This window comes from Miniopterus schreibersii (assembly GCF_964146895.1).
Source record: "Miniopterus schreibersii genome assembly, chromosome: 1".
NCBI classification, from domain to species: domain Eukaryota; kingdom Metazoa; phylum Chordata; class Mammalia; order Chiroptera; family Miniopteridae; genus Miniopterus; species Miniopterus schreibersii.
This window is the reverse complement of record NC_138101.1, coordinates 200212086-200221823: the sequence shown is the minus strand read 5'-3', so window position 1 is coordinate 200221823 and position 9738 is coordinate 200212086. Positions and strand designations below refer to the sequence as shown.

General features: G+C 60.6%; 1 protein-coding gene across 3 annotated transcripts in view; it reads right to left on the bottom strand.

Moving 5' to 3' along the window:
• Nucleotides 1-8097: 8097 nt before the first annotated feature.
• The window catches only part of TRAF3 (TNF receptor associated factor 3), a 97824-nt gene continuing 96183 nt past the window's right edge, over nucleotides 8098-9738 (bottom strand). For all 3 annotated transcript variants that reach the window (XM_081131631.1, XM_081131630.1, XM_081131632.1), the window contains exon 12: nucleotides 8098-9141. In XM_081131631.1, the coding sequence (XP_080987757.1) occupies nucleotides 8570-9141 (572 nt within the window). In that variant the 3' untranslated portion in view covers nucleotides 8098-8569. The remainder of the gene's footprint in view (nucleotides 9142-9738) is intronic.

The following is a 9738-nucleotide window of genomic DNA, read 5'->3' as shown; positions in this document are numbered from 1 at the left end:
TGTGCGGACAGGCGCGGGGGTGGGCGCGTGGACAGGCGCGGGGGTGGCTGCGTGGACAGGCGCGGGGGTGGCTGCGCGTGGCCAGGCGCGGGGACGGGTGGCTTGTTGAGATGGGTGGGGTGAGGAATGGCTGTGGGTTTGGGAGGGTGGATGGGACCGAGTGGTGGGTGAATGGACGGAGGGGTTTCCATGGCCTGTGAGTGGACGGCTAGCGAGAGATGGTGGGTGAGAGCAGAGGTGAGGACGGGACTCGGGTGGGCGGCGGCGGGGGGCTGGCCGTGAGCGTGGACACGCGGGTACCGGCTGACGGGCGTGGGAGGGATGCTCTGGGTGGGTGCTGGGCGCTCTGCCTGCTGCGCCACCTCTGCCTCCCGGAGGGTGACCTGTGGGCGGTGGGATGGGAGGGTGAGGGGGGTGCACAGATTTCACATAGTAAACTGGGAGACGGACAGCGGGTTTGTGGGTGGTGGGCGAATGGACTATAGGGGGTGGGCTGTGAATCAGAGATGGGTGGGGGAGGCCTTGCTGCTTACGGTGGATGGAAGGGGGGCTGGATGGGTCGCTGGGTGCTGGGTGCCCTGGTGAGGCTGAGTGGATACCGAAGGGTGTATGGAAGGGGGAGTGGAAGGCTGGCTGGGTGGATGTATAGATGGGAGACCGTGGGTAAGGGGGAGCTACTAGCCTTGGGAACCCCCAGGTGACCTGCCCTGTCCTGCCTCCACACCCCTCACCTGCAGCCTCCCAGCCTCAGCGCCCTCCCTGGCACACAGGGTGGAGCCCGGCGGGGGGCTCTCGCCTCTGTGCCCGGGGAGGGGGGGTGGCCTCCCCTGAAGGAGGGAGTGAGCACACCAGCCCCCCTCCCACCCCTGCACTTTGTCCTGCTGGGACAGGGCACCCGCCCTCAGTGGCTCAGAGGTGCCAGCCCTGCCCAGAGGGCGGGGAGGGCCGGTCCTGGAGTCTGGCCCTGCCTACCCGCTGGCTCACAGGCAGCTCCATCCTCTGTGGCCTCGACTAGGAACAAAGGGGCTGTTTGGGGTCACATCTGTGTTACCCCTTCTCTTGCTTCTCACTGGGAAGGAGCAACTTCCCAGTGCTGTCCCCCCACTTCCTCCCCCGCCCCCACTTCCAGTGCTCAGTGCAGTTTGGAGGCTCAGCGAGCTTCACCCTGGGGCCAGAGAGGCCTGCTCGAGGCTGGGGCGCCTTCCTCTCGGGACAGAAAGAGGACTGTGTGGAGGGCAGGGCCCCAGGGGAGCCCCAGGGGCTGGGACGGTTGGGGCCTGGGAAACTGAAATGCTGACCACTCCTGCCCCACCTGGGCAGGCCATTCCCAGAGAAGTCAAGGAAGGCTTCCTGGAAGAGGCAGCATGAAAGCCATGACATGAGGGCTGAGATCACAGCTGTAGGCACAGTGTGGGGGTCAGATGAGGGTGGCGTCAGGGCTGGCGGCTGTGGGGTATTGGCAGCCATCTCCATACCTCGAGTGGAGGCTGGAGATAGGTCCAGTTATCAGAAGGTGACCCAGAGAGGAGCCCATGCCAGGCAGGAGGCAGGCACCAGCCCTGGCCCAGGCCGCCACACCAGCCACCCTTAGTGTCCTGGACACTCAGGTCCACACGAGCAGAGGCTTCCTCAGAGGGGAGTGGGAGGAATGCAGCATCCCAGGGAGTGTCTTCCCCTAACCAGGAAACCCCACAGAGCAGCTGCTTCAGGCACGGTGGGATCCAGGGGCTTGGGCTGTCTCTTTTCTTTGCGTCTGTCTTGCTCTGTCTGGGCTTGACCGCCCTCGCTGTGTTGCTGCGTTGGTTTCTATGTGCTCAGCCTTCTCCAAGGGGAGGGGAAGGTGGTCTGGAGAGCTGGACCCCACTGCCCTGGTTGGGGGGCTCAGTGAGGCCTGGGCTTGGGTCACCTCTGCACCAGTCACATGGTCCTGGGTTGCTGCCCTCTGACTGGCTGTTACAGCTGATGTAAGGGCACCGTGAGTGACAGCCCTGCAGCCCTGGGCGTGGGGGGTGGGCAGACCTGCTCTTGGCTGTGGTCCCGTCAGACCCCCAGGGCCCAGGAGGATCATCCCCTTCCCTACCCCTCCCCTTTGTTCTTCTCAACTCTGTGGGGACAGATCCGCCCCCAGGTCAGTTCCCCAGCTCCTTCTCCCACTGCTGTCCCTGACAGAGCAGCACATCCATGCCCCTGAGCAGTGAGGGTCACCACAGGCCACCCGGCCTCCACAGGCCTGGGCCACGGCCTGCCTGGGGAGTCGCCGTCCGTCCCTGTGCCGACTCACTGGCCAAGGCCGAGGCACGAGCTGGTCAGCTGCGCTGCTGTGCCCGGCCCCCTGGAGGCCTGTCCTTGGCGAGGGCAGGATGCTGAGCCTGGGGGGAGCTGCTGGACACCCCCGGCTCCCATGGCCGCTCGCTCTCTGCTGGACAGAGCCAGGCTGCAGCCTTCTGCTGGTCCCTGTGGGCGCCTTCTGCTCATGTGCTCCGCTTCCTGGGCCATTGGCTGATTTTCTTTCCCGTGGGACTCAGAAAAACCAACTCTGAAAAGAAAAGGGTCCAGTTTCCACCAGTGGAGCTGGAAATCCCATGGACACTGGGCATCTGCACCAGGCAGGCTCTGGGCCACCAAGGGTGCCACTCCGTGTCCATCCCTGGTGTGGTTAAGGCTGAGGTCGGAACGCCTGCCCAGGAAGGTGGAGTGTGAGGGGTGAGTGGACTTGGGACCCCCAGAAAGAGGGAACAATGGGGCTGTGCCCCCTTCTCTGAGCAGCTCCTGTGTCAGGCGAGGCTGGGGTCCCCTGCCCTGTGGTGGGATCCTCTGCAGGGCTGCAGGGCTGCAGGGCTGGGGTGGGGAAGACTCTCGAGTGGGCCTGCGAGCATAGGGGTGGCAGGAGCAGTGTGGCTGCTGGACAGAGGTGAGCCCTGAGAGGTCCATGCCAGGCCCTGGACTCCGGGCCGGAGTGGCTTCTGGGGGTTCATTCCTGGGTGCCCCTTCCTACTGTGGGTGGAGGCGGATGCTGTGACTTGGAGAAGGGGGGTGAACATGGCACTCCAGTGCCGAGTGGGGCTGCGGTGGTGACACCTGGAGGAGCAGGGGCAGTGGGGGGGCTGGGCAGCTCCCAGGGTCTTTGTACTAGGCTGGAAAGCAGCCCCCACCCCCAATAATTTCGGGGGAGCTCAAGGGAGATGCAAGCTTTCTCCTGCTGGGCAGGACTCACAGGATCACCTAGAGAAACGCGAGGCCGGCCACGCTGGTGCTGAGCTGGGGAGAGGCCACCATGGCCGCAGACCCTCTAGCACCCCTTCCATGAGCGGCTGCTTAGGTGACATCTCCAGCAGCCCAGCCCCTACACCACCTGATGTCAGCAGCGGATGGCTTTTTAATAACCACCCCATTTCAGAAAGGGGGCTGGTGCTGTCCTTCCACCTGATATGAGGAAACTGAGGCTCAGAGAGCCCGAAGTCCCACAGCAAGAGTGGGAAGTGGGACAGGATCCCAGATCTGAGGCCCTGCTTGGCCTCTGGGAGGGTGAGGGTCACCTTGCTTGCTATGGACCAGGCCACAGTGTGGCTGCTGGTCACTGGCCCCAGGACTCAAGGTCAGAGCCACCACTTGAAAGGCCAGCCAGGTGGCCAGGGGCAGGACTGGCTACATAGCCCGCAGGATGCGGGGCAAGCTGAGCACGCAGGACCCCTTTTTAAAAACTTAATTTCAGGGTGGTGAAAACAGAGCATTGAACCCAGTGTGGGCCCTTCTGAGGTTGCTGCCCAGACCCCGCAGCAGTGAGACCACGCCCACGCCCACGCCCAGGGCCACGCCCAGGCGGCCGCTGCCCACGCCTGCAAGACAGTGTGAAGAAACCGAGAGTCCTTAGTCAGGTTTATTTTCCTCTAATAAGACAGTTCAGCATTTCAGTTTTGCATTCTATACTCTTACAAACTTTAGTTATTAGCATCAGGAACACAAACACATTGCAAGACCTCAAAACACAAATAAATACCAAATAAAACCACACACAATGTACAGTAAACAAAAATATAAAACATAATAATGCTATCAGAAAATCAGACATGTTATTAACGCGGATGAACAACATGATTATTGCTGAGCAATAACTCACACGGTCTTGTTGTTGTTGTTTTCTTAGAAGAGCAGAAAAACAGACGTGAATCACTGGTCGTCACACTCACTTGCACCGTCAAGATGGGTCCTCACAGCGAGCGGTCACCGCGGACGGCGGTTTGTGAAACAGGCAGATTAAATAGAGTCAAATGAGAGATCGGCCTTCTTTGGTCTTTGTTTTGGGTAAGAACTGGACGGAGAGGTGTGCCGGGAAAGAGTGCGATTCTGAAACGTTTCGCAGTCGTGTGCCTGGATTTACACACTTCCTGGTCACAGGGGTTCCTACAGAGGACTCTTGTAGGAACCCTTGGGAATACGACGAGTTTGTGGTTGCCAATTAGGTCACTGAGTTTGCTGTTGAAGGTCACCTTACTTGTCTAAGGGGACTGAGTTACGGAGCCAACCCCCGCAGCCGCGGCTGCAGCCGTCCCGGGCGTCCGCCGCCTCGGCAAGCTCACAACACAGGCTGCGGACAGGGGAGCAGCGAGGATGAAATGCACGGAGCCCTCACCCCCGGGGCAGGGGCACATGCCCCCGGAGGCCTCGGCCTCGCCCCCTTCCCCACTGAGCCTGGCTCCCTGGTGACAGCCAGCACGGCCCCAACACGCAGGAGTGACGACCGGGTCACCTGCCGTAACTGGAGCCTCACGCTGGCCTCCCCTGACCCGGGCCTGGTGGACATGGTTCACTTTGGAGAAACCGCAACTACTGAGACTGGCCAACGGAAGACAGAACCATGGTCTCGGCTGGAAGTCAATCTGGTGGCGGACCTCTCCCTCATCACCAACACTCACAAGCGCAAAGGGGCCGCTGGAACCCCCAGCTCACCTCTGCAGCCCAATAAAGATCTGGCCTAGAAGTAAAAACCAGGACTCACAGCCCTGCCCAGCCCTGTCCAGCACGAGTCACCCTGGGCAGGGGGACACGCTTTGAGCCTCGGCCCTGCCCCGGGAAGACAGCGAGGTGCTGGGGCTGGACACGTCTGTGAGGCCCAGGATGACAGCACAGGCATCACTCCTTCAGTGTTGGGGGACAGGGGCTGGGGGCCTGGCTGCTGCAGGCACTGGGCCCCAGGGTGTGAGTTGGGGTCCTGCCTATCTCCCCGCTCCCCTTAGCCGGATGAGGGATGACCCACCTCAGGACCGGCTGTGTTTAAGGGTCCATCCAGACACCCTTTCATCTGCCGATGTTGTCCCCCTGCTGCAGGGTGCTGGGCCAGCCACGGGGGACCGCCACCAAGAGTGAAGGGGTGTGGCTGGTGACGACCGTAGGTGTCAACTGGGGCATGGGGCTCGACCCCGGGCAGCTGAGGACCCTGGAGGAGACAGGCTGGCTGTCCCCTGTGGTCCAGGAGAAGCCTTGGAGGCGTCAGATCTGCCTGAGACCACTGGAACCCGCTGGCAGCTGAAGGCCTGGTGGAGGCGGCCAGCAGGGAGGGCAGGCTTTCCCGCCACAGCCCTCTGGGGTCACAGGGCAGGAAGGAGCCGCTGCATCAGGGGTGCCAGGGGCACCAGGTGGCTGGGAACTGGGGTCCTGACAGCAGCTGTCACCATGCCCCTCCTGTCCTCGGCAGTGAGCGCAAACAAAGCCTCGCCCAGGGGTTAGTGCCACCCTCTCCTCCAGCAGGTCTGCGGACTCGCACACATTCCTACGCTACCCTATTACCTGTGAAGCCCAGGGAATGTAAGACCCGCTTGTAAAAAAGGCCTGGGCAGTGGGCCTCAGCCAGGTCACAGCCCTCAGGGGCACGTGGACCCCACTGCCAGCCCCTGCACCCACGCACCTTCGCTGCAGCACGAGGCCGCGGGGAAGTCGAGAGAGTTGGTTTCTCTAAAGTATCAGAACTTTTGTCCTGTGCGGAACTTTGTCACTCTTAGTAAACGCGAAAGTGCACCCAATCACCCCACATCGGACACCTGTACTTGCTGCCGGACCGTGAGGGGAAGGGATGCTCCAGGACCAGTGGTCAGGCCTCGGCCGCAGGGCCAGCACCAGAGGCCAGGAGGAGCAGGGAGCCAGGGGGCGGCTTTCCGACGGCCCAAGCACCCAACAGGTGTGCGCGCAACAGTGGGCACGAGGCCACAACCCCCGGTGCCACCAACTGCAACCAGGATGACGCTCCCACACATCACAGCCACATCACAGCCACTTCCCAGCTACCAAAGCCATGTCCTATGGGCTCCACGGGAGGAGGAGGGGCGGCCCTTTGTTCCCCGCCAGGGGCAAGCCCCCCACCAGGACAGATGCTTCCCCGACCCACCCCCAACAGCACTTCAACCCAGGGAGAGAGGGAAAAAGATTAGCTTTTGTTTTCTTTTTGGCCAGACCAAGATGCTGCTTATCCTAAATCTGTTAGAGAACTGGACGTCGCAGGGATGTCCCTGTTGGTAACCCTGACCTCGGGAAGCTGCCTGAGGCCAGGTAGGGACTGCAGGGTAGGACCAGGCGAGGCCTGGGGGCGGGGACGCCTCTGAGGGAGCGGCACCTGCTCGAGGTCCCTCTTCTGTGAGTGGGGACACCAACTCCCGACGGGTGACACCGGCCCTCAGAGCCGTCCCGGGAGTGGAGACAGGAGAGAGGATGAAGACAGCTGAGCATCGTAACCCCAGAGGTCACCACGGAAGCCCGGGGCCGTGTGCAAAGAGGGCGCTTCCCGCAGGCACTGGGGCGAAGGCACGCCCAGGGCGGACAGCAGCACCAGAGACACGGGGGGCCCCGGCACCCACCCCGCTGTCCCCGCGCGACCGTGGAGCCCAGGGGCAGGCGGCAGTCTGAGTGCGCGGCCCAGCTGGCCGGGGGTGGGCGCGGCTTTTGGATGAGGGCACGGATGCGGTGGGTCACGCACTGGTCGTGCCTACAAAGCACCCGTCACGTGTAGCACCCGTCGGTGGTTAGAGCACCCATGAAGCATGGTGCATAGCAGAGGGGCACGGGAGGCAGGGCTCCGGCTTCTAATCACAGTTGGACCATTGAGAGAAGGTAAACAGTGAGTTGAGAAAATGCCGGCGAGGTGGAGCAGACTGGGCCCACGGGCCCTGAGGCCACCCTTCCCGAGGGCGGGGGTGGCACCAGAGGCCGCGGGTCAGCCTGCGCAGCCCCCAGGGCAGCGGTCTCTGGAATGCTCGCGGGTGCCGCTGGAGGGGGCCACGCCCGTGCCTGGGCCAGGCCGCTCACCCTCGGGGCCAAGAGATTTGGGATCTGCGATAATTAGTGGTAACTAACCAGGGGGGCCCCAGAAGCCAAAGACGGAGCTGCCCGGGGGCGGGGAGAGACAGAGCGAGTGGTCGTGAGAGAAGCCTGGTCACACGGTCGCCGCCTAGAGTCACAGAGAACACAGGGCTCGGGCCGGGTCGGGAAGCAGCGTGCGCGGCTAAGGCACAGGTACAGATGCCACCATCTCTACACAAGGATGTTGCTTTCGGAGGTCGTGACAGATGCAGCAATGACAGAATGAAGGGACGCCTGCTGTGGCCGCCTCGGCACAGTCCCCCCCACCCGCACACCGGGCGCCGAGCGCCGGAGCCGTCAGTGGCCGAGACCTTGTTGGGACTCGTGGGACACAATTTAAAAACCTGCAGGGTTTGTTCAGAACTCCAAAGTTCAACGAATGCCCTATTTTAGGGTGAAAACAAGTATAAACCTGAGATGATGCACAGCATCCATGAGCGGTTCCTCTCGTAATAATCTGAAGTAGTGTCACTCACTACAACAGGAATCGAAGGTTTACATTTCTAACGAGAAATGACAGGTTGAAGGTTTGCTTTCCTATCACAAGTGATAACCAGTGTTTGATATTTTACATTTTCTTCCAAGAAATATAAGTCTATTGTTTTAAAATAAAATGTCTGCAGTAACAATTATCTTAGAACTTTAAATTAAAAAGTGATTCTGAATTTAGCGACTTCCAGAAAAGACAGAGATGCATCCGGGGTCTTCTGACAAACAAATTATTAAAACAGAGACCAGGTGAGGCCTTCAAAATAGACAATATGCTGTATTTGAAACAAGATTGCACTCTTGGGTTTTAGAACGAATATATCAGAACTGCATGATTATTTCATAAACTCCTCTTTTACTTAACATGCTGACGTGTCCAGCTAGCCCCGGGGTGTGCATGGGGGGGTGTTTTCTGTGTGTTCAAGTTTCAGGAAGAGTCACGGTTCTGTTTTTAGCATATGTTTTCCTCCTTAATGAGATCTTTAAAAATGAACATGAAGACCTTCTCTGAAAGCAGTATTTATCTCGTCGAAGGATAAATAATTCTTCGGTGAAATGTGCTAGTCTATTAGGAAACGTCCCCTCACTGGCTCCTCCTGCCGGCCCGCGGCCGCCTCCTGCCACTTCCTCCGTCCCACAAGGTCCTTTTCTGAGCGAGGACCTTGGTGGAGACAGCGGTTCAAAGCCCCCCAGAGGAGTTGCCTTCTGCTCAATCCATCTCCCCGGAGACTCGTCAGGGATCAGGCAGGTCCGACGTATCCACTATGACTTTAATAAAAATGGTGTCATCTTTGATATACGTCCCGTTTTCAAGCACAGTCTGGGCCACGAAGACCGGGCAGCCAGAGGCGATGTTCATCTCCCCGGTGGGCTTCTTGAAGCTGCTGCTGTTGGGGTCGGGCTTGAACGCGTCGCCCAAGTGCCGCCGAGAGGAGCCCTGGTCCATGAGCATGAGCGTCACTTTCTGCTTGAAGGGCCAGGGAAGCAGAGCGTCATACTCTCCGCGCATGATCACGAAGAAGAGCGACAGGTGCGTCCCCTTCCCCATGCCGTCCCCATTCAGGTAGACGCGGGCGCACATCTTGTAGCCAAAGTAGCCCGTGTAGAAGGGCTGGCTGTACAAGGACAGCGTCTTCCCCATGACGGCCTCCTGCTTCCGCCGCTTGTAGTCCCGGATCTTCCAGATGAGCACCCCGTTGTAGCTGGCTGTCTCCAGCACCTGGAAGCGCAGGTCCATGTCTGCCAGGCGGATGTCGTGCACACTCAGCATCTGGTCGTGCCGGCTCAGCTGGGACTCCAGCAGGCCTGGCGGGCGAGGAGAGGGGGCGGAGTCAGTGGGGACCAGAAAGCGGGGAGCCGGCCCTCACCAGCATCTGCACTGAGCACAAGAAATCACCAGGGCTCCCGGCTGGCAAGGGACAACCACCACACAGACATCCCGATGTGGGCCTTGGACCCCTGGGCACCCACAGCGACCGCTGCTGAGACCACCAGCGTGGGGTCCTGAGCACCTCACGGCGGCATCCACGACAGGGAGCCCTGCTGGGGGCTGGACGGAGCACTCGTGCCTTCCAGCCTGAGGCTTGGGGTCGGCTGTGCCCTGAGTGTCAGCTGCTTAACCCAACCCCACGTTCCTCTCATCATGAATCCTTTCACATAAACATTCAGAGTATTTCTTCAGCCCCCACGGTCAGGCCCAGAACACTGCCAGGTATCAGACACCTGGGCTGAGCCGTTGGTGTCTCACCTCACCTGCTTGTCACCCTCTGCTCCCTGGGCCTTCATGAGCACCCAACCAGCAGGCCCTGCCCTCCACCTGGCACCCACCCCACAGGCCTCGCAGGGAGGGAACAAGTCCTCGGGACCCATTTCTTTCTGCCAAGGGCACCTCAGCCTGAAGCC